Source organism: Lissotriton helveticus, chromosome 3_1 (assembly GCF_964261635.1).
Source record: "Lissotriton helveticus chromosome 3_1, aLisHel1.1, whole genome shotgun sequence".
Lineage (NCBI taxonomy): Eukaryota > Metazoa > Chordata > Amphibia > Caudata > Salamandridae > Lissotriton > Lissotriton helveticus.
This window is the reverse complement of record NC_136061.1, coordinates 1,847,582,933-1,847,608,654: the sequence shown is the minus strand read 5'-3', so window position 1 is coordinate 1,847,608,654 and position 25,722 is coordinate 1,847,582,933. Positions and strand designations below refer to the sequence as shown.

Below are 25,722 nucleotides of genomic sequence, written 5' to 3'. Positions count from 1 at the left end.
ATGTAGTCCTATTCCGCCAGACGTCCCGAGTCTGTTAATCCCGATGAGGCTCCACCTATCGAAGCCCATCAACCAGCCCACCTCAGCCAGTTGATCAGTCTCATAATGGGGATTGGTCCATTAGTTTGGAGCCCACCCCAGTTTTGTGGCCACCCGCCATGCCTGAATCAGTCTTCATATGTGCCTGGAGATACGACTTACATCCTCCCCTATACAATGCCGCAGGGTAGCCCCAGGGCCCCATTGATTTGATTTGATTTTTAGATTTATAGAGCGCAGCGTTTGCCCGGAGGCGTCTTGGCGCTAGGGACTAGACTAGTGTGAGGTTAGCATGTGAGTGAGCGTTAGAGGTTGGATTGAAATTGCCATGTTTTTACTGCTTTCCTGAATGTTTTCAGATCTACACTGTTTTTGATTACTAATGGTAGAAGATTCCAGGATTTGGTAGATCTTAGCAGGAAACTCCTGCCTCCCCATCGTACTTGTTTGAACCTCGGAATTTGCAACAGTTTTTGTTGGTTAGATCTGAGGTTCCTAAACAGAGCGTAGTATTTTAAACGCGCTGTCGAGGGGCCTTTCCCCTGGAGTGCTCTGAAGGTGATACACAAGGCTTTGAATACTATTCTTTTCTTGACTGGTAGCCAGTGCAAAACATCCAGCTGCATAGAAACTGACTTATATTTAGGTATATCCAAAATCAATCTGGCTGCTGCATTCTGCAGTCGTTGTATCTTTTTTAAGAATTGACTTTGGATCCCCAAATAACGTGCATTGCCATAATCCAATCTGGAGATGGCGAGAGCAGTTACCACTGTTTTAAGAGCCTCAGGAGTAAAAAAGGCACAAATCTTCTTTATCATTTTAAGAATAAACCATCAACCATGGCTATCAAACGTCAGTCTGCAGTCAAAGGTAATCCCGAGGTTTTTGGCCTTTGGGACAGGTGTAGGACACTCACCCAGCTCTGAAGGCCACCAATTCGGAGACCAAGCAATGGGTTTAGCGCCCAGCAACAATACTTCGGTCTTACTGCCATTAAGTTTAAGACCGTTGGATTGCATCCACGAGTTGATGTGGCGCATGCAATTATTGAAGCGAGCGGCAGTTTCCTCCACGTGACGGTCCACCCTATAGGCTGGTTTCGTGTACGGCTCAAATACCCTGTCATTCACATTTACAAGCAGAGACGCCAAGTAGTAACTCCTGACGTCTAGTACCGCCAGTCCACCCTCATAAACTCCCCGTTACAGCTTACGCAGTGCAATTCGGGGGCTTCCCCCGCCCACAACAGGGTGCGTATTTCTCCATCAATTGTTCGAAAAACTGTGTTCGGGACCTGATGCGGGGTGTTCTGGAGTACATATAGCAATCGTGGGAAGGCCATCATTTTGAAAAGGACTGCCCTTCCCATGAGAGAGACCGGTAGCTTTCGCCAGTTTGCCACATCTCTGGGTAATCTCTCCAGCTGAGTATACAAGTTTATTTCTAGAAAACTCTCTGCCGACTTAGTGACCCAAATATTTAAATTCCTCTTGTTGCTCCAGAGCTGAACATTCAGATTTTCGCACGCTAATGGAAAGACTAATGATTTATCCTAATTTATTTGATACCCAGAATAATTACTGAAGGTTCTAAAGATATGCATAAGTGTGTGGGATGGCCTATGCGTGTAAAGCAAGATATCATCCGCATATAGGGAGATGCGTTCCTCCCAGTTCCTCCCAGCTCTCAACATCTATCCCTCGCAGCAAAGGATCCCTATGCACCCAAAAAAAAAAAAAGTATAACAAATTTTTATTAGTTTGTAACAAAGCATACATCAATCGTAACCGTTCCCACCTCCCCTCTATCCCTCATACATGGGTCCGTCTAATGGAATTCTAGATAAGAGTCCCAAATTAAGCTTGGTCTTCCAGTTATAAACCCATAAGGTGATCTCAATTAAGGCACATAATGATAAAGGAATATCAAAGGTAAAACCCAACATCCCCCCCTCCACCCCAACCCCCCCCACCCTCGGTGCCGTGTATCAAAACAGTCGTCATGGATGTGAAGCATAGGATTGTCGATTAGTAAAGCATGCAATGTACCTGTCGTGGTATGGGTGTATAGTCTGATTATGATGCTAGCCTTCTTGGTCAAGCCCTGCATCATAGTCGTCGCGCAGTGTTTGCACCAGGGCCTCCCATGCCTGCGCCCCTTCCAGAGCTTTGGCATTCTGTTGTCGCCTTGCTAGTTGGAATCTCAATGCACTCTCGCCTCCTGCCCATTTAAGAAATTCAGAATGCCACTTTGTGACCGCTGGACCCTGCTGCGCCTTTCAGTAACATGTGATTTCGCGCTTCGCCAGGATCAGTCCCATATCAATGAATTTGCTCGTAATCTTGGTTTTAGGGGTATGCGGGAACCAATGGAGGACCCCAACGGCCATATCAAACTGTAGTTCGCGCTCTGTTATCATGTTAAGTGTGTCCCCCACCTTTCGCCAATAGAGGCTTAAACTAGGGCACCACCAGAGCATATGGACAATCTCCACTCCCACCGTCCCACATCTGGGGCAGGCCGCAGCAGCAACAGCAAAGTATTTCTTGATCCTACCCGGGGTCAATTACGCCCTATGAAGAATATAAAAATGAACTAATTGAAAGCGCGCATTACGTGTGCTCTTCCAGGCCCGGCGCTGCAGCTGCGCCCAAACTGTCTCCGGGATTTCCTTCCCTATACCGGTTTCCCATTTATTCTTCAGCGTTTCTAGTGGCAGCAATCCCTCATTGAGCATTCTAGTATACAGGCATGTAACTGCCTTAACCGTACCAGCTGCCATCATAGTATACTGGCAGGCCATTGTCATCGTTGGCTCATTCATCCCCTCTTTCCAGTGTAGCTGTATTGCCCTCGTGATCGCCGTATGTAACAGGAAGTCACCTCTAGACAGGTCATAGCGGTCCAAGAGTGCCTGAAAGGGCAGCAACACCCTGTCTTCATACAGATCACCCAAGACCTGTATCCCCGCGTCCTCCCAACTCTGTAACTGCGACCAGTCGCCGCCATGTGGTAGCGCCGTCCGCATCCCCAACGGAATTTCCGGGGCATATGGGTGTCTTACCCCTGCCTTACTTTGATCCCTATGCACCCATGCCGCTAGCGGTTCCATAACCATTGCGAATACCATCGGGGAGAGTGGACATCCTTGTCGCGTGCCTCTGTGGAGCGCGAATGGTCTAGATATCGCCCCATTGACACGACCTCTCTCCAGTGGGTCAGAGTATAGAAGATGGACCTGGGCTCAAAAATTTGACCCAGACCCCATCCTGGACAGGACAATGAATAAGTTCGGCCTCTCGATGCTGTCAAATGCCATACAGGACTCTAGCGACAGCACTGCTGTGTCATCCGTCGGGTGTGATGTCACCTCATGCTTTACCCTGTATAGGCGACAGAGGTTCAGCCTCGTGCTTCTCTTTGGTATATTTATTTTTTGAGTTTTATATAGTGCTGGCTAGGCCCGGAGGTATCCGTGCACTTTACATAGGTTCAGAACGTGCAACACAGTTTACACAAAAATAGATACACACGTCAATGTCCAGCATAGGAGGGGTTAAGCAGAGCAAGGGATAAACACAGGCAAACTCTGCAAGGAGCAGAGGGCGATCGGGAACCAGGCAGAAAGCGGTGGAAATAAGTTCAAGTCCAGCGGATCTGTACAAGCAGGGCAAGCCCGGGGCCTGTACATCACCACCGGATCAGAAGCAAAGGCAGACCAAAATGGATTAGGTGTACAAACCCACTGGAGGTTTTGTGGAGGAGGCACAGCACCGCAGCGGGATGGTTTCGCTCGCCGAGCCGAAGAACAGACAGACCACAGAGAAGTAATTAAGAAAGGTAAAGATGGCCGCCATCTTCATCGACAGGAAGCATACATGGGGCAGCGGGCGAGCCAGAGAAATTTTTTTGTGGTCTGTTGCTAAGCAAAGACAAAGTTGCTGAAAACAACGTCACAAATGAGGCAGGCAGCAAGCGGTGACTCCCGTTGAAAACCTCCTACCTCCAGGAGGGCAGACTCCGCCTGAGATCGCCAGGACTCCGTCCAAGATCGCCAGTCCCACAATACCTCAGCCATTCGAAAGTAGGGATGAGACACAGGCCTCAAAACGACTCACCCATGGAGGAAAGGCTGTCCCGACTTCTGGACCGCAAGAGAGGGGTGAGAGGGCTGAAGACTGGACTCCAATGCTCTCTCCCCGCTCCGACCTGGGGAAATGATCTTGGGGACCATGGTTGCCGCAGTGGGAAAACATGAAGGGCCATCGTCTGGAAGGACATCAAAGTGCAAACTTGCCAGTGGGGAAAAAATGGTGGCGGGATGCAGAGCAACAGTGGCCGACACCGGAAGGTAGGTGAAAGCCAAGAGATTATAACCCAAAGGGTGAATCCGGAGCCCGACTCCTCTCAGCTGCATTGAGCAGCTCAACAGGGCAATCAGCCATTATGCTGGAATCCGATGGCAGTGTTTGAATGTTTGTTGTTGTGTTGCCTCAATTTCGGCATGTAGAGTCATAGCAAATATAGCAGATAATAGTATTCCAGTCCCCGGGGAGGAGGATGATCAAAGGGGGGCATATTCCAGGATTATCGCCAAAAGGCGATCCTTTGCCCGGGAGCTCCCGGACTGAGCTCCTTATCCATCGCCCATCTCGGATCTGCAATATCCTTGATTGGTCCAGGTAAATTATTGTGGAAGTAATGGGTCGGAGTCTATTGACCAACACCTTTGCCAGTACCTTGGATTCAAAGTTAAGCAAAGAGATGGGGCTATTAGAGCCACATAACTCCAGTGGTTTACCCCGTTTGGGAATGACCACTATTATGGCTAACATAAGGTCCTCTGGTAGATGTCCTTCCTCCTGCGCTGCGCAAAACATGTCCAGCATGGGCTGTACCGCTGTGTCTGCTACGCATTTAAACATTTCTCTGGACAGCCCATTCAGGCCCGCTGCTTTCCCTGATTGCAGCTCTCTTATGGCACTGGCAACCTCCTCCATTGTCAAGTCTTGATCAATGGCCTCGCTATTTCTGCTGAGAGTGTCAGCAGTGCAATATCTTTAAAGAATTACGTGCATTCCTCTTTTGTTGTGGCTGAGGCCGATCGGTATACCTTTTCATAATATTGCGTAAAAGCCTTTGCCAATTTGGATCCTGCCCTACATCGTGTACCCTCTAAATCCTGGATTTCAACCACCCAGTTTCGGTCTTGGTTCCTCTTCTCCAACCAGGCAATTAGCTGATTGGCCTTATCCCCCACATCTTATCTTCCTTTGCATTGCTACTGCGTGAGAGTGGGCAGCATCTTCTTCCAGGTCCCTAAGCTCCTTCTCTTTGAGGCCTAGGTTATGTCTGAGAATTGAGTCTGTCTCCCCCCCGCTGTCCCAACTGCTCCTCCAGTGCTGTAATCTCTTTTTCTATATTGGCGCACCGAGTGCGGCGCTCATTTCTCCTGCCCCCCATCTCTGCCTGGACATAGCCCCTTGCAATCACTTTGAAAACCTCCCACAACACACACTGTGAAGTCACCAAACCTGTGTTCTTTATGAAGTATTATTCTGTGTGTTCTCTAAACTGGAATTTGTGATCTCTTAGAAGCCAGGTATCCATACCTGGTGGAAGAACTTGGTTTCGGGCCAGACCTCGCAGGAACATCTCCACTGGGGAGTGGTCCGATATGCCACTCGCTATATGCTGCGTGTCCCTAAACTGGCTGACTTGCACACACTGCATGAAAATGTAGTCTAATCTGGATCCATTGCCATGTGCTGCTGATACATGTGAGTATTGCCTAGTGGATGGGTTATGCTCTCTTCACCGATCTAGGAGTCCCATTGCTTCCACAAATGTCCGCAATGGCTCGGCACCCCCTCCCCCCCCTTCCCCTGGAGGATGGCTTGGCTCTATCTAGGTCCTGGGACATCGTACCATTCATATCTCCCCCCAGCAAGAGAATCCCCGTGGGTAGGTCCAGTATTAGTTTGCTTAGTACCGGAAGCATTTCCACATGAAGCTTTGGGGGTACATAGATGAAGCATAAGTTAAGAGTGCATCCTTCCCAAGTCCCTGTCAGTGCCACATATCTACCCAGAGAATCATGCCATGTACGTCCTGGTATAAAGGGCACTGCCTTCTTCATTAGTATAGCTACCCCTCTAGAGCCAGAGGTAAACCCCGCATGTGCCAGGAAGGTGTATCCAAACCTGATGAGTGCCAAGTAACAATTTCCCTTCAGATGCGTCTCCTGCAGTAGGACCAGATCAGGAGTGTCGTTGCGTAGGTATTGCAGTACCATAGTCCGCTTAATTCTATCATTTAGCCCATTAACATTCCATGTCGGGGACGCTAAGGGCCAATGTAACCTGATTAGCCATATCCTAGACCGGGATAATAAAATCCACCTCCTCACCCGCCCCAATACCCCACATTTTTGTCCCAAAGCTTCGTGCAGCCCATATTTCGATGAATCCAATAGCAGCAACATCACAACATTAAACGTAAACAACCAGTTGCTAAGTCTCCCCCCCCCCCCCCACCCTCCCAATAAACCCACCCTCCCAATAAACCCACCCTCCCTGTTCACGGACTTTGAGCTACCGGTTCCCCCCCCAGCTTAGCAAAGTGCCTTTAGCCCTCCCAGACAAAAAGAAATGAGGACCCTGGCCAGGCCATGGCCTCCCCAATCCCACCCAAACTCTTCTCAATATCATATTACCGGTTAGCTCTATGCATCAGCTTCACAGCAATTGTCCCTAGTCCCCCTCCAGCCAGCGCAAGTCATCCCCTTGCGATGAGGGGCCCAGAGAATAGCTGAACAGACCCCCCTCCACCCTCAACAATGCAAAGTAAGTGCAGTCAGCGTTGGCTGGTGCTCCGGGATAGTTTTGTTATTTGAATAGTTGGTACTTGATTGTTTCATGGATGGACAATTCTTATTCTTTCACTGTTGATTCTGCGGCGTCTTGCTCTGTGTCTTTGCGAACATACTGGGATTGCCTGGTACGGTTCCTTTTCTGTCATGAGCGTCCGTCCTTGCCTGAGTTCCCAACTTGTCGCCAGCCATTGAGCCAGTTCCATGCCTCCACCGGCGAGGATAGGAAGCATGCTTTCCCATCTGCTTCAATTTGTAGTTTTGCCAGAAAGAACCTTGCATGTGTGATGCCTTTATCCCTGAGCGCTTTCTTGACTTCCAGGAAACTGCGGTGTTGTTTCACTTTGATCGTGAAATTTGGGAAGAAGGTGATCGTACTGTTTTCAAATTTCGTGGGTGGGGCGAGACATGCTGTTAGAAAAACAGTGTCTCTATCTCGAAAGTTAAAAACCCTTGTGACTATTGGCCTTGAAGGGGCCCCCGGCCTTTGCCTTCTGCCTGTGACTCGATGGGCTCCTTCAGTCGAGAAATAGTTTGACAGACTATTTGGTTGCAGGTGCTTAGTAATGAACTCCTCGACAAATAGATCTGTTTCTAGCCCTTCTGCGTGTTCAGGCACTCAAAGAATGTGTATATTGTTCCGGCACGCCCTTCCATCATAGTCGTCCAGCTGGGCCTCCATCCAGTCTTGCTTGGTTTGAAGCATCTGCGCTTGTTGTTTGAGACTAGCTGTATCAGTGGCTAGTGTTGTGGTAGGTTCCTCCACTTCCTTCACCCTAGTAACCATGTTAAGGAGATCTGCTCAGACCAGGGAGATTTCTATATTTACTGTGTCCAGACTCTATTCTAGGGAGTTGTGGACATTGTTGATTGCGGCCATAATATCCTGAAGGGTAAGTTTGGGCTGTCCGGCAGGGGGCGCAGGCCTGTACTTGTGCGCTCGCATTAGCAGTTTCTTGCTCTTCTCCTCCTTTTATTCCAGGCATATTTATCCAATTTCATTTGCAGAGCCGCCTTGCTAACCTCTGCCCCCCAGCCAATCTGTTCTGTGTGATTTGGGCGCTGTGGGCTTGGGTCGTGGGTGTTGTACTCTATTCCCCGCCACCTGTCTGGGGAAAAAATGCAGTTTGCGGCCTGTCGGGTTTCCCTTCTTTTATTTTGCCCGCTTCGAAACCAGTATTTTTATAGGAAGTCTTATATGGGGGTTATCCGGTGGTGGTCTGGCGGCCCCAGTATTTCTTATTTATTTACTTTCCTATTACCTTTCGGTTTGCTTTCCTCCTCCTTATTTTGTATTTGCGTATTTCTGTTTTCTGTGGGGTCCCTGCAGGAGAGGCAAAGTGGAACCTAGAAAGAGGTGAGCAAATTTGGTGCAGTGTTGAGCCGAACGGTCATGGAGGAGAGACTACAAGGAGGGGGACAAAGCCATTTACCTGGCTAAAATGAAGGTTTATCACAAAGCAATTTGCTCTGCTCGGGCCTCAAATACAAACTCTACAAAATGCATCTTTAAAATTTTGCAAGAACTAAAGAACCCCAGAATTGGAGCATCTAAAATATCCTCGATTCAGCACTGTGAGGAACTAGCCACTTTTTTATCGAAAAAGTGCAAAAGATCTAGAAGACCTTCCCACAGAATATATTAGGCCCTCAAATCCCTGGAGAAGTTAGGGTGGATGGCCCCACTTTGGAAGCCATCCCCAAGATCTCTGATGATGAGCTAGGTAAGCTATGTAGGAAGGTGAGATCTGGCTCCCCAGCGGACCCGATGAGGCCGGCGCAATTTTTGGAGTCCATGGCGCACTTCCAACAGCTGCTTGGCGTCATCATTAACTTATCTTTCTCCTCTGCTAAAGTACCCAGAGCCTGGAAACAGGCTTGGGTCTCCCCCATTATTAAAAAGCCCTCTCTAGATCCTTCTAAGCCAGAAAACTTTAGGCCCATCTCTCTTCTTCCATGGGCGGCCAAGATTGCGGAGGCCCATGTGAGTGACGTGCTGTCCCGTTATCTGAACTACAATGACATCCTGGATCTGTCTCAGAACGGGTTCAGGCCGGGTCACAGCACCGAGTCTGCCTTACTTGCTACAGCTGAACATCTTAGGATGATTCTTGACGCCGGTCGGAGTGCAGCACTGATTCTATTAGACCTCAGTGATTCCTTCGACACGGTATCTCATGACATCCTCTTGTCTCGGCTGGAAGTGATAGGGATCACAAGATCCGCCCTAGAGTGGTTTCGATCATTCCTTGAGGAGAGATCCTTTCGGGTCTCGGCTCCACCATTCATCTCTAAGCCTCACCCTATCGGTCAGGGGGTCCCACAAGGCTCTGCACTCATTCTATCTCTTTTCAATCTCTGTGCAACCCCTGGCCGATGTAGCAAAAAAGTGGTGCCTCACGCTGGTATCGTATGCAGACGATACCCAGCTGGACATCACCTTATCCGAAGGGCCATCTGCTTCGGCTACCAGGTTTAGAGATGGAATGACAGCTGTCGCCCAGTGGATGACGGACAACTGCTTGCAGCTCAATACCAGCAAAACTGAGGTTTTGCTGGCAGGGAAGAACACCGCCCTTTGGACTGAGCATTGGTGGCCGGCATCGCTGGGCGAAATGCCAACACCAATGGCTCCTGTTAAGAACCTGGGAGTCTGGATGGACTCCTCACTAATCTTTCCAGACCCATACTAAGAGAGTGGCAGCTACGTTCGTGGGCCTGTTGAGAGGCCTTAAACCCATCCTGAAATACTTCGACCCAATGGTACGTCAGATCATCATACAAGCCATGGTCTCCTCACGCTTGGACTATGCTAGCGTGTTGCTCCTGGGCGCTAATAAAGCTGAGATCCTGCGACTTCAAAGGGTTCAAAATATGGCCGTGAGAACCCTGATAGGGCTCCCTCGTTGGTGCTCGGTCAGAGCTACAATGAAAAAACTACACTTGCTACCGATCTCCTCTCGGATTCAGTTTAAAGCTCTGGTGATGGCCTTTAAGATTCTTAAGACCGAGAGCCCGGCCTTACTACGCCCTCTGCTGACCTGGTATGTCCCGCAGCGCAGTCTGCGCTCGCTGGGTCAACATCTGGCGAATGTGCTGCGCTTCAAACTATGCCGCATGGGTGGCCGCTCTTTCCGGGTGTTGGCAGCCAAACTGTGGAATTCTCTGCCGATCCACATTCGTGGCATTGAGAACATGCTAGACTTTCGGAAGGCCTTTAAAACCTTTCTGTTTCCATCGCCATCGTTTTTTTCCCTTGAAGTTTTCTGGCTAGCCTCTGCTTCTGTCTCTGGATCTGGTAGTGCCGGGACGCCCCTCTGCTGGGGCAGCTGTTGCGCTTAAAAAATCTCTTAACATAACCTATTGCTTGTCAGGTGGCCTGGCTCTTTAAGGCCAAAAGTTGCGCAGTTGCTCTGCTCCGGCCTGCACCCTCTGTCTTTGGCTATTCTTGGCAGCGTATTACCCGTGGTGTCTAGTAGTCCGGATGTGGGCAGACTGCACCTTCACCCGCACGTCCCCCCTGCTGTTTGCTACCTGCTGAGGCCATTGTGACTCTAGTTCCTATCTTTGCAGCGGCCATATACTAACCGCGACTCCTACCTTCTCTACTGCTGTAATTGGTTGCTCGCTAGCCTTCCAGCCTGGTGTTATATTCTGGACCATATGCTTTAGAGTGTGGTATGCTCCTGCGGTGCACTGTGGCCTTCCTGTGTGGATAAGTGTGGGTGGACACTTTTGTGGTCTTTATCTACAGGTATTCTATTATGGCGTGGCTCATCCCACTCTATGCCGCCCACACTCACCGATCGTTGTCTGCCGGGTCCACCAGCCCTTTACCTCATCTGAACCACACAGACAGCACCTCCAGGGCCCTCTCGAGCCTATCAGATCTGCATGCCCTTGTGAGGTATTTGTTGCTGTGGTGCCACGGGCCCAGCTCTGTGCTCCACTGCGGCCCTCACGCCGCCTCTTTGCCCCTGTGTGCTCCTGGACCTCACAGCCGGAATCATGCAGCCATCCTCAATTTTAGTCAGGCCGCTCCTGCCACGCTGCCGACACTCATGCAAGCATGAGTTAGCAGCCTTACTTCTTGTGCTTTTGCGGTGCTCAGCCGCCAGACAACTCTGCTGTTTTCTGCCGCTCCGTAGCCCCCACTCCCTCCTGACTTGCCACTAGCACGGCTCTGTGTTCCATGGCGGCCCCCACGCTGCCTGCTTACCCCTGTGTGCTCCTGGACCTCACGGCCGGAATCCCACAGCCATCCACAACCAGGCCAGCAAATCAAGTTTTGGAGTGGACACAACCCACGTGAAATCATGGCCCCTTGGGAAGAGGGAGATTTTAGCACCACAAACCCTTTGTTGATAACTTTTGCAGGGGGAAAAAACAGATGCTTTCTTATGCAGCACTTTTGTCCCATTTTACCTGGAAAAAAAAACGAAAAAGGGGTATTTTTCTCAATTTCTAGACCCCTTCAGGGGAATCCACAAACCCTGGGTACGGTTTAGAATCCTGAAGATTTCGGAAGAAAAGGATGCAAATGTGGCATGGATACCTTATGTGTACAAAAAGTTACAGGGGCCTAAGCGTGACTGACCCCAAATAGCCAAATAAAAGGCTTCGCACAGGGGCGGAAAGGCCTAGCAGACAAGGGGTTAGTGTGATCTGTGGTGTTTAATGCTCCTTTTTTGGGGGTGGGATGAAGTAAGTCAAGTGTGTTGCCATCAGTAAGGCTTCTGTTTCTGAACAATGACATCTGTAGGGATAGTGATTCAGCGTAGATTGCAGCAGAGGCATGGTTGCCTGATCTTTCACCTGTCTATGGAAGGGGAAGCATATTATCTCATGTAACCTCAGAGAAACTGAACTCTTCTGAACTATTGTCTTCAGAATGTCGAATTGAAGAAGTTAAGTTTTTAATCCTGATGTGTCCTTGGACTCCAACATTGCAGCTGTTAAACGTACCAGGAAGTGACCAGATACAGTCATCTATCCCACTGTGTTTCGCTGCAAAAGAACATTGTTTTGCTTATGATTACATCTTTAACTGTTTTGGTTATGCGTGTGCTTGTATGGATGCATATATATTATTTGCATTGCTTATAGGAGGCCTCAGTCTGGTCTATGACCCAACCATAGTACTTTTTTTGGTACTGCTGTACCCGCTCTCCATTAAAAAAAAAACTTAAGTGGGGGGTCCCATTCAGATCACGTCAAGTGGCTCTATGGATCAGGGTGTGCCCACCCTGCCCCCTATTGCCTTTTTTCTCCCAGGACTTGGAGACCGAGTCCTGTAATGGTGGCCACAACATGTTGTTCAGAGTTGCAGTCAGCCAATCATATCACCTGTTAATGCAGTACCAAAATGGCAGAAAAGAGAAAAGGCTCCCTTAACCAATCAGACAGCCTTATATTTTTTTCACTACTTTCAGCCGTTTCTGTTAAGTTTGCATTTATAGAGATGCTCAACGAAGTCATGACGGTTAAAATAGGTATATCTGGATGTCTGGTCATGCAGTTTCAAAAATGAAAGGAAAAAACTTGAGCTACCTAATTGTCCGTAAGAGCTTTTTCTCGTGTTGCCATGTTGGTACGCAAGACTGGTACTGGTCCCGCAGGAACAAAAGACCTGATTGGGTGGCCGCAACCCTGAGACAAATGTTGCAGTTGCCATTACAGCACTGATGGACTTGGAACCCTGTGTCCTATTTTAAAGCAACAAAAAAAAAACAGCCACAGAACTGGCTCCCTATCACTTACGGGAGAAAAGGATTCAGTGAGATGCCCCCCCCCCCAACATGGAGCACTATCTTCACCCCAATTTTAGTGATTTGTAAATGGTGAACCATATACCTTTCACCATGCAGAATTATAGTTGCTCCCAGGACTTACTCTACGTCTGTACTATTGACAAACACATTTACACTTAGTAACTTTATGCTGTATATGACTATGGTGTCATCTGTGATGTCATTTGTGATGTCATCTGTGATGACTCCTCCTTTGGGTGCTAGTGCGCATGGGCATCGGCTCCATCCTTAGATTGTTCTTTTCCGCCATCGGGTTCGGATGAGGATCGAAGCGCTCCGGATCGACTTCGAGAACAGTTATATTTCGGCGCGTATTCCCTTTCCAATTCGACGGTATTGTTATCGAGCGCGAGTACATTTCCATTTCGACGGGCTTCGACGTCAACAATAAAATTTCCACCGTCGACGAGACCAGGAGGCCTATCTCGACGTAGTCCAGCCCCGAGTCCATGGAAAGGACTCCATTCAAAAAATATCCAAAGTGTGGTGCTAAGTTCCTACACGAGGTGTGCAACCTCTGTTTATCACCTGAACACGAATCCAGGGACTGTGAGGCCTGCGCGGCATTCTCCTCCAAGTCGACGATTAGAAACCGTCGAGCCCGAAGACACGAGGCGTCGAGAATGCAGTCAGAGGCAATCCCGGAGCTGTTCGAGGCCCAGCACCCCGAAGAGGAAGAAGATGAGGACGAGTCGGGGTCGGAAGCAGACGAGTCTGATGTCGAAGAAATCGACGTTCATCAAACCGTGAGTGACGACGTCCCTTTACCAAAAAACCGACCCCGCTCGGTGTCGACCCCGCCTTCGAGCCTGGTCAGACAACCGAAAAAAGTTTCCGACGTCCCGCCTTCGGGCTCGGCAACGAAACCGAAACCGAAACACTCGGCCTCCCACCATGTTGAATCCGAGAAGCGGTCCAACTCGACACCGAAGCTCCACACCAAGGAAAGCTCGAAGTCGAAACATTCCATGTCGAAACCGAAACATGCTTCAACGTCGAAGACTCCCTCAACACCGAAAATATCGGATTCGAACAAACTCTCGGTGCCGAAAACACAAATTGACAGTCAGAAGTAAAAGCACCTTTCTAAGGTACCGACACAGGAGCATCAGACAGATCCAAAACAAAAGACTTTGTTTATTGATCCACAAACTGGCAAGGTAGTGACAAAACTACCTTAAAAGAGGAAGAATGAACAGTTGGACGACAAAGCTCCTCCTCCTAAGAAGAGAACAATGGGGACAAATACAACTCCTCCCCTTTCTCCACAACCTAGAGACACACCCTCTTCTCCTCTTCCTCACACTCTGCCAGCTATTCCTTCTACACCACGCCCATCTACACCTCAAACAGATGTAGAAAGTGACACAGGGGAAGGGGAACTTCCTAGGGATGATGACGACACTGTCCCAGAAGACGCAGACCCATGGGAAGATTATAATGTAGTGTCAGATAATGATAACGACCCTGAACTGTATCTCTCAAAACCTTCACCACCTGATGATAATACAGGTTTTGCACAGTTAATTAATAGGGCAGCAAAATACCACAAGGTAGACTTACATGCGGAACCTCAAATAGAGGATTTCCTTTTAGAAACACTACCTGCTGCACAAAAAACATCAGGAACACTACCAATGCTTAAGGGTCTCCTCAATCACACATCAGAAATATTCAAAGACCCTGTGAGGGCTAGAGTATTAAACTCAAGAATTGATAAAAAATATAAGGCAGCCCCAAAGGACCCAATATTTATCAAGGGACAAATACCTCTAGACTCGCTAGTAGTCACAAACGCTCGTAAAAGAGCAAACTCATTAACTACAGGAGAAGCTCCTCATCCTGACAAAGAGTCCAAGTTAATAGATGCCTCTGGCAAAAGAGTAGCATCCCAAGCGGCAAACAGCTGGCGCATAGCTAATACGCAAGCGCTACTTGCACGTTATGATAGAGCTCATTATGATGAGTTAGAAAAACTCATTACACATCTCCCTGAAGAACATCAAAAAAAGGCAGATCAACTCATACAAGAAGGGAAGATAATAACTAACACTTCCATTAAGTGCGCCTTAGACGCAGCAGACACTGCAGCAAGATCCATAAACACCAGTATCATGTTATGAAGACATGCATGGCTCAGAGTCTCAGGGTTCAAACAAGAGGTACAAACATCCTTATTGAACCAGCCTTTTGATGGGAAAACACTTTTCGGCTCAGGCACAGATGAGGCGTTAGAAAAGATGAAGAAAGATACAGAAACGGCTAAGTCAATGGGAGCATTGCAACAGCCAACTCAAAGGTGTTCCTTTCGTAGGTCCACCTATAGAGGCGGATCAAAGAATACAGGCACAAGCCAGCAATCAACCTCTTTTACACCAACATCACCCAAATGTAATTCTAGAGGCAGTTACAGAGGTAACAACAACAAAGGTAGAGGCCGCGGAAATAACAACAACAACTCTCCTACCCCAAAACAGTGACTTCATACAGCTCCCCCCAGACCATAGAACACCGGTCGGGGGACGCCTATCACAGTTCCTACCTGTCTGGGAAAACATCACATCAGACAGGTGGGTGAGACAAATTATCCAACATGGTTATTGCCTAGAACTCACAGCTACCCCACTAAACATCCCCCCCAAACAGCGTCCAATGAGTCAAGATCATCTAACATTGTTAAAACAGGAAGTACTATCACTACTACAAAAGCATGCCATAGAGAAGGTTCCACACCAGGGAACAGGAGTATACTCTCTATACTTCCTAATTCCCAAAAAAGACGGGTCTCTAAGGCCAATACTAGACCTCAGACCTCTCAATGCATACATAAATTCAGAACATTTCCACATGGTCACGCTCCAACAAGTACTTCCTTTACTGAAGAAAGGGGACTTTCTTTCTACACTGGATCTAAAAGACGCTTACTTTCATATCACAATTCACAAAGCCCACAGGAAATACCTCAGGTTTGTTGTAGAACGACAACATTATCAATTCAAAGTCCTTCCGTTTGGGGTCACAACAGCACCAAGGGTGTTCACAAAATGCCTAGCAGTGGTTGCAGCTCACCTAAGAAGACAACAAATACATGTCTTCCCTTACTTGGACGACTGGCTAATAAAGGCCAAGTCACAAGAAGAATGTCTTCAAAACACATAAAAGACAATTCAGTTGCTGCACCAGCTAGGGTTTACGGTGAACTACACAAAATCCCACCTGCAACCAAACAAGGTTCAACAATATCTAGGGGCTACTATAGACACAGACAAAGCCAAAGTATACCCCAAGCCAGTCAGGATTCAAACAATGATCTCATTGATTCAAAGATTTCAACCACAACACTCACTAACAGCGCGAGTGTTCATGCAACTATTAGGGATTATGTCCTCTTGCATACTGCTAATACCATATGCCAGACTACAAAAGCGTCCGCTGCAAGAATGTTTAGCAACACAGTGGAATCAGGCTCAAGGTCAGATTACAGATCTGGTGTTGGTAGACGACCGCACACACCACTCTCTGAAGTGGTGGAACACAACAAACATTTCCAAGGGGCGGTCGTTCCTAGAACCGATTCCACAAGTGATACTAACAGCAGATGCATCGCTCACCGGATGGGGAGCGCATATGGAGAAATATACAGTACAGGGAAGATGGAGTGTACAGGAAAAAAGACTGCACATCAATCATCTAGAACTACTAGCAGTGTTTCTAGCATTAAAAGCCTTTCAAATGCAGATTCTCAACAAAGCAGTCCTGATCAGAACAGACAACATGACAGCAATGTATTATATTCAAAAACAGGGGGGGACGCACTCTCTCCAACTATCTAGACTAGCGCAGGAAATTTGGAGATGGGCCATTCCTCAAAACATCTATCTGTTAGCCGAACACCTACCAGGAGTTCAAAATCAGATAGCAGACATCTTAAGCAGACAGTCAGAACAAATACACGAATGGGAACTGCACGAACAAATACTGCAGCCATTCTTCCAAAGATGGGGACAACCAGAGATAGATCTTTGCCACTCATCAGAACGCAAAATGCCAAAGCTTCGCATCCAGGTACCCACACCACCTGTCGCAGGGCAATGCATTATGGATAAATTGGTCCAACAAATTTGCATACGCTTTTCCCCCTCTCCCACTAATTCCATTAGTGGTTCGAAAACTGCAACAACATTCAATGACCATGATACTAGTAGCACCCACGTGGGCACGACAGCCGTGGTTCACCACGCTCCTGCAACTCTCACAGGTACCACATCAAAAATTAAGAATTTTACCCATGCACCTTACACAGAACCATGGAGAAATAATGCACCCAGATCCCAAACAACTGAACCTAGCGATCTGGCTCCTGAGTTCTTAGAATTTGGATAGTTAGATTTACCTCCAAACTGTATGGAGATCATTAAGCAAGCGAGACGTCCCACCACCAGAGCATGCTATGCGGCAAAGTGGAAAAGCTTTGCTGTATACTGTAACAGTAACAACATCAACCCTCTGGACGCATCAACAAAAAATATTATTTGCTACTTACTACACTTGCTTACACCTCCATTAGAGTACATCTTGCAGCTATAGCAGCATACCTGCAAAACAGGCAACATCTATCCCTATTTAGAGTGCCAGCAATTAAAGCCTTCATGGAAGGCCTCAAAAGAGTCATTCCACCAAGATTACCACCTTCCCCGGTTTGGAATCTCAACATAGTACTCACCAGACTAATGGGACCACCTTTCGAACCCATGCATAGGTGTGAAATACAATTCCTTACATGGAAGGTGGCCTTCCTTATAGCCATTACCTCCCTCAGGAGAGTGAGTGAATTACAGGCATTGACAATACAAGAACCATTCCTACAGTTACACCAGAATAAAGTGGTTCTTAGAACAAACCCAAAATTCTTGCCTAAAGTAATTTCAGCATTCCACATCAATCAACCATTGGAACTACCAGTCTTTTCCCAAAACCACAGACTGTAGCAGAGAGGGCCCTACATACATTAGATGTCAAAAGGGCAATATTGTATTACATAGAAAGAACACAAACCTTCAGGAAAACCAAACAACTATTTGTAGCGTTTTCCCCAACACATAAGGGCAATCCTATCTCTAAAGCAGGCATTGCCAGGTGGATTGTAAAATGTATACAAATATGTTACATAAAAGCAAACAGAACATGAACTGTTCCTCCTAGAGCTCATTCTACACGTAAACTAGGGGCATCTATGACATTCTTAGGAAACATTCCCCTAGATGACATATGCAAAGCAGCAACTTGGTCTACACCACATACCTTCACAAAACACTACTGTGTTGATGTGCAGGCAACACAACAAGCCAGAGTGGGCCAAGCTGTACTAAAAACTTTATTTCAAACTGTTGCAACAGACACTGGTGACCACCGCTAGGGAGGTAACTGCTGTATAATCTATTCATAAATGTACCATCTGCAGCCCGTATGCCTCGAACGGAATATGCTACTTACCAGTATGCATCTGTTCTTGGCATAGAGGGCTGCAGAGTGGTACATGTCCTCCCTGCCTCCCCGGAAACCTGTGTCTGTTCCAACACTATCTTATTTAGATACACTTACATGGGCATCTCTTTCTGTATTCTATTATACTACTCCATCTAACCCTACTATGGCAAAACAATCTAAGGATGGAGCCGATGCCCATGCGCACTAGCACCCAAAGGAGGAGTCATCGGTCTTGTGACGACAAAAGACTTCTCCAAGAGAAAAACAAGTGCAATCATCCGAGCCCAACACCAGATGGCGATCTATTCATAAATGTACCACTCTGCAGCCCTCTATGCCAAGAACAGATGCATACTGGTAAGTAGCATATTCCATACATGCTTTGGGTCAGTCCTCTTCACCCATTAGTCTTGTCAGTAGTCATTCACATTTTGCTTCTGTCAGAATACAGCATGGGTAATTGGCTCAGTCTGTTTGAGCCACTGTTCTTTTGCACTGTGAAGGATGGCATTTTGCTAAATCATATGTAAACATTCTGAAAAAGTAGTGCACTTCTGTGCCTCGGCTGGTGACCAGTACTTCACGTTGATAATACCCTTTTCTTTCTATTTATCTTTTTTTAGTCATACTTATGTGTTTAATGTAGTTCAAAGACAAAAGTACCTTTTCTTTGCACCAATAAGCAACTTATTTTTCTTTGATGCGCATTAAAAATGTGTTCTATAAATGTTCTGCTAGGATGCACCTATATTGTTCTGTTAAAATGTTTATGTAAAGGTTAAAGATTTTTTAAACTTAAACTTTCTATTGCAAGTGTATGCATGCACGTTTAGAAGGTAGCATGTTTTCTTTTTTTAATTTTTGCGGCATATACTTACAATAACAAAAAATAACCATTGGAGTACCTTACAAAGAGTAGATCTATGGCTTTGTCAGTGTTTGTTACTTTTTCGCAGCAGAGCCAATCGTTTCACCTGCTATGGTGATGTTTTTAGTGAGGTCGTATGTCTGGTGAAAAATTGGGAAAATATGCAAAATGAAGCTTTCTGTGTCTGGTGAGAAATTTGCAAAGTGAAGCTTACTGTGCAGGATGCTTGTTCCAATGCAATATTGCTGTATTTGCACCTTCGAATTTTCAAATTCATCTCAAAACTGCAATGGTTGTGCTACAGCAGGGCATTTCTTCCCATGGGAAGTGTATGATGTGATGTTTTGCTTGGGTTCTTATTATGCTTTTTAAGTGTAACTATTAATTTAAAGCACATTTCCTTCAGTGGTTCACTTTCTGTGGTTATCAGGTTTGTCTAACCCAGTCCAGTTTCTGCATGTATTTAGGAAGTATGCTTGTAGCATAGGACAGAGGGCTATGTTTTGCGCATGACGTGTAGGAGGAAATACTTGTTTGATTGTGTGCTGAATATGGAGAAGACCTGTCAGGCTAGCAACCTGATTTTGATCTGGTATATATTTATTTAGTTAATTTGCCCTGTGGCAATGACAACTCGTGCAAGTTCCCTGCCCGTTAAGAGAGCTTATTCCATTGCAGAACACATCACCACTGAGTTGCAATTTACTGATCCATAGCATCTATCTTGTTAGACTTTGCTGGATTTAGACTGTCCAAACAACGAGATTTATTGCAGTGATTCCTTAACTGTTCTTAAATCTGAACCTTCAAACGAAGCCAGTGGATCCCACCGTGGATGGTGGTGCCCAAGTGCAGCAAGTTGTGAATATTGAGTGCATATCAGACTTTTCAGAAGCCCCTGTCTTGAATATACAGTTCAGGTAATACTTTTCTATGCTGTTATAAATGTCCCTGTTTTTATCTCCTGCTATAACCCTACGAACCTGAAAGTATTAGAACTGATGTATTATTTCGAATGAGCTGGGGGTACACTACTTGGAGAAGAGGAGCATGTTTTGAGAGCTCAGAGCCACATTTTATTGTGACACTAGTCGTATATGGCTGAGTTGCTTACTGTTCTACTTCTCCAGACATAGAATTTACAGGGGGGCATATTGTGATTTGAGGGGCCTGTGTAATACTTTTGCCGTTGTCAAATTTATTAGATGGGCCACTCCACTACCCTTCTTAAGTTTGGATCCAGTGGTGCTATGTCATTTTATTTCAAATCTGGTGTACATGTACAAGATTTCCAAAGAGATGGCTTCGTTACTTGGTGTATTTGACACCCTTTCTGAAACATTGGTATCTTTGGGTCTTTAATTGTAATTCCTCAAAGCAAAATTGTTATTTGTGGCACTGGTCATCATCGTAAATGCTTGACTTTGAGTGTCTATACTGAAGAGCTCAACAAAGCAGAAATACATGTTTCTAACTGAATGAAATCAGTCCTTATGTTATGTTTGAGTGAACATGCATAGCCACCAGAGAGCATTGTATTACAAAGCACATATGACTAATATTACCTGTAAAATGCCTTTTGCCGCATAAAATTATTCTAGATTTGCATGCTTTGCATAATTCTATCGTCTAGTGGTGGGTTTCAAAAGTGTCTTATTTGATAAAAGGTTCTTGATTAGTGCGTGGTTTCGACATATGTGGAGCTTCTGTATGACATTGAGTGTAATGACAATGCTATTGTGCATGCCCACCATGTTAGATTTTTATTTCCTATTGATGGATCGATTGAACTTATGGTGTTCTGGTCAATATCATCAAAGATTCCTTGAAGAAAACACACAAAGGGGTCAAAAAAGGTAATAGGAATCGATGCTGGAGAAGCTTTTCGTGACTTTGTGATCGGGGTTTTTGACATGGGCGTAGAATATGAAGTCCACATGGAATACCTGGGTTTTCTCACCACCATTTTAGAGAACATGTCAAGCTTTAAATTGGTCTCAGCGACAAGCTCCAAGACAGCATCTTTTGCCTCCCCAGAGATCATCCGTCGGAGGATTGCTTTCCAGGCTATCTTTAAGCCAAAAATCCTTGTGCACAAAGCGGAGATACAGAACAGAAAGCACATTGCACTGCAACAGTCTTGGCAGGTTGTCGGAATTGGAGAAGCAAAAAAGGGGTGCTCAGTCGATGGAGGATATGGGTTTCTCAGTGGTCGAGGAAGCTCAGGGGAACACCAGAGACGCACACATCGAATAAACAAAGGAGATTGTCGAGCTAAACCCTAAATCAACAGTGCCCCATTCCCGTAAACCATCAGAAGGGTGTGAGCACAAGACCCCCAATGCCATACCTGCAACGCCAAAGCTAAAAGCATCAAGTGAAACTGCACCACAAAGAGTTAAGCCCTTGATGCACACCAAGTAGGAGCTCAAGACCATCCCAATCCTGCCAGGTAAGAGAAGCTTACCGGTAAGCAGATGCCAAAGGGCATCACCTCAACATTGGAGGCCGATCAAGGTCGAAGGGCGAGAGAGGGACAGGCGTCTTAGAAGAAACGGTCCCAAAAGGACACTAAAAACTCCAACATCACCGACGTTGAGAGGAAGAAAGGGGCTCTAGATGCCGAAATCTAGGTTTAAAAAAGAGACATAAGGCTTTTGAGTACAGTTTAGCCCAATGTAAATCATCAAATGCATTAGGTGACAAAAAGCCACAATCTGTCTTCCTGACATAAGTACAAGAACCAGAACAGGAAACTCAGGGAAGAGGAATATGCTCTCACACAAGTAACCGCCAAGGACGAGGATTTCCAGATGTCTGTGAATGATACTTTGTGGGAAGACACCAAGGCAGACTCACCACAGAATGAGACACCTCCACATGACATCACTTTGTCCCATGGGGTGGTCAAAAAGGTAGCTGACACTTTGAAGGTAGAAACGGAGGCAGAAACAGAGAATAATTGTTTTCTCTTGGAGACCCTAAATCCTGTGTACAAAATACACCAATTTTTTCGATGTTGCCAAGCATAATTCATCAGGTACTGCCTTGGCTGTTAAGCATATATTGAAAAGAAATACAAGGCATCTAGCATGTGTCCAAAATACATACAAGGGAGCATGCAAGCAGACTCAGTAGTAGTATCCACATCAAGGAAAAGGGCAGCATCACCAGCATCCATGGGGGCACTGCTGGAAAAGGAGAGCAAGTGTTTAGACTGCGGAGGAAAGGAAATGGAAAGAGCAGCAGATGCACAATGGCATATAGCTAATTCTAATGTCCTCCCTGAAAAAAATCCTAAAAGAGAAAAAGGTATTCTGGAAGGGGGAAAATATTACTGACTCTTGTCTGTCAGTTGTGGGTGCAGCAGAAACAAATTGCATCTAGCCATCAATAGGCGCAGTGTTTAGAAGGCATGCATGGCTGCGTAGAGATTGAAACAAGAAGACCAGTTGAGAATCACTGATTTGCCACTCACAGGAAGACAACTCTTCGGCCCAGAGGTAGACCGCTCCTTTGAGATTATGAAGAAGGTAAATGAAATGGTGACGGCCCATGGGAGGTTTGCATACCTATAGACTATCCTTTAAGAGCGGATTACCCACACACGGGAGATTTTCTCCTGAAACAAGCCCAAAGACAAACGGAGGCAGCCAGTTCTCTACACTCTCACAATGGCAGCAACAACAATCACAACAAAACCCATTCTTAAGGTGAATAGGAAAACTTCGAGGCAGAAACTCCAGTGGTTCTGCCTCCAGCTCCTCCAAATGACTTGTCCCCTCTCCTCCCGTTGATTACAAAACACCTGTGGGAGGTGGACAAAGGACTTGCTAGATCAATGTATGTCCATCACCACTGACAAGTGGATTATAAACAATTGTAAAGTATTGCTATTGTACAGACGTCCGACGCAAACCACCGAACAAAACCATCAAGGCTTCAGAGATCCAAAAAAAGCCAATTGGGGATCTTACAAACAGAGGTACAGCAGTTTTTATTAAAAGATGCTATAGAAAAGCTCCCACTGAAGAAAGGAAACACGTGTGTATTCTGTCTACTTTCGAGTTCTCAAGCAGGACATGACTGAGACCTGCTCTAGATTCGTGAACAGGTGCGCAAAAACACAAATATTCCACATGGCAACATTGCAGGATGTTATTCCATTACTCCATTACTTGAACGGAGGCCGTGGGGGGAGAGACTATCTAGCAACAATAGCTCTCAGGATGCCTACTTCTACATTCCTGCATACCATTGACGCAGACAGTATCCAAGTTTTCTGGTACTAGGGGAACATTACAATTTCAAAGAGGTGCCTTTTGTCATCATTTCCGCACCCAGAGTGTGTACAAAAAACACTCTTAGTGGTGGCACCAGACCTCAGAAAACACACCATTCATGTGTACCCTTACCTGGATGATGGACTGGTAAGAGCAGTCGACTACCGCCAATGCGCACAAACCTTCACAAGAGTGGTGCCACTATTACACAGTCTGGGGTTCACCATAAACTGGGCAGAGTCCTCGCCAACGCAGAGACCAGAAATAATTTTCTGCAGAGAGAACTGGATAAAGTTAAAGCAATGGCTTATCCGACTCCAAGGAGGGAACAAGCAGTCTTAGCACAGACTCGGCTTCACCAGACGAAACAAGTTCAGGCACGGAGGACAATCATAAAATTGTTGGGAATTATGGCATCATGCATTCATTTCATTCGAAGCACAAGACTACACATAAGATCATTACAGGAATGGCCTTAAACAATGAGGAGTTGAGAGGATCTAGTCAGCAAAAGGTCAGCAAAAGAGTAAGATGGTGAAATGCATCCAGCATGTTGGAAGGGGAGGCCATGCAATACAGGCCACCCCAACAACAGATTCATCTCGCATAGGGTGGGGAGCACATATGGACTTACTTCCGGTAAGAGGCCTATGGTCAGCATAGGAAGTTGCCAAACACAAATGATCTGGAACTAAAGACCACTTTACTGGCACTGAGGGCATTTCAGAGCCAAATTCAGAACAAGACCGTTCAAATACTAACAGACAAAACAACAGCAATGTTCTATCTCAACAAACTACGGTGCACATTGCCACACCAACTATCCCAGCTTGCCCAGACCATCACAATCAAAATTTCACTGATACCAAATCATGTCCTAGGAGTAGAAAATACAGAGGCAGATTAGTTTAGCAGAAGATCAGTCTGTACACACTAATGGAAACACTCTTCCAGCACTAGGGTCAACCTCAGATGCACCTAATTGCAAATGAAGAAATCAAAAAATGCCAGTCACATGCCTCCAGACATTGCCATCCACAGTGTTTTAGGGGAATGCACTGTCTATCAGTTGGTTCGTGATATGTGCATATACGTTTCCCCCAAAATATAAACATTCACTTTCACAAGGGCCTCTAAGCCAAACAGCAGGGAAAGGGTTTTCAGCCAAACCCAGGGGATCTACAGGAGCTGGCATGGATTCTGAAATAATTTCTGAATTTACTTCTCAAATGTAACACTTAGAATTATTAAAGAGGCCTCACGCTAAGACAGTCTATGCTTTTAAATGGAAAAGATACTTAGCATAGTGTAAGGACAACTCACTCATAGCCAGTTTGCACAATGAAACCGTCATAGTTGGGTACCTTTCACATCCAATTGAATTTAATTTATCCTAGGATTCACTGAGGGTGAACTTGTCAGTCAGCGCTCACAGCCTATATATGAGGAATGCAAAGAAGGTTTTCTCTAGCCCCCTAACTAAGAGATTCAAGGGGCGGGCTAAAAGACTATTCCCTGCAAGGACAGCAGTACATACCCCGCAGTGGAATATTAACTTAGTTCTAGCAAGGTTAATGAAGACCCCTTTGAGCCCATTCACAAAGCCACACTCACCCATCGCACTTTAAAGACCATTTTCCTAGTAGCTATGACATCCCTGAGAAATGTGAGCAAGTTGCAAGCACTCTTTGAGCAAGAACTCTTCATTTCTTTACACGGCGACAAGGTGATCATGAGAACACACCTAAAATTGCAATCAATGATCATATCACCTTTTCACATTCATTAGGCTATCACGCTACGACGTTTTGTCCAGCAGCCGTCAAACGCTCAAGACACTCAACACAAGCCCTAGAAACACTAGTAACGAAAACAAATTAGTGCTAAATGGATTTTTCAGACCATAGAAGCATTCTCTTCACTGACCAATAAAAACTTCAGCAACAAACCAAGGGCACGCTCAACAAGAAAGAAAGGGGCTACTATGGCTTTATTAGCAAATGTTTCCATGCAGGCGATAAGCGGAGCAGCCATGTGGCCTTCTGCACATACATTGACAAAACACCACTGCATAGACTTAAACTCAAAGATGGAGTAGGAGGTCAGGCAGTTCTCACTCCTTCCTATAACTCACTCAGCAAAGTGGGTGATATCACCACATAATCTAGAAGAGAATTTTTTTTTAATCTTTTTTCTTTTTTTTACACTTACAACATATGACAAGTAACATGTAATCCTCATCGCATTTGTACATACAGGGGTGACAGCCCATGTGGCTTAGCTGCTGGTTGTACATTTTACTCGTAGAGCACATAAGCTTGAACGTCCCTGCATCTCTACAATCCCACATATAAGGTATAA

The 25,722-nt window shown here is 46.1% G+C and overlaps 1 protein-coding gene across 2 annotated transcripts in view; it reads left to right on the top strand.

The window, feature by feature from the left end:
• The window catches only part of AP2A2 (adaptor related protein complex 2 subunit alpha 2), a 537,324-nt gene that overhangs the window by 496,922 nt on the left and 14,680 nt on the right, over positions 1-25,722 (top strand). For both annotated transcript variants that reach the window (XM_078682786.1, XM_078682785.1), the window contains exon 18: positions 19,877-19,998. In XM_078682786.1, coding sequence (XP_078538912.1) covers positions 19,877-19,998 — 122 coding nt within the window. The remainder of the gene's footprint in view (positions 1-19,876; positions 19,999-25,722) is intronic.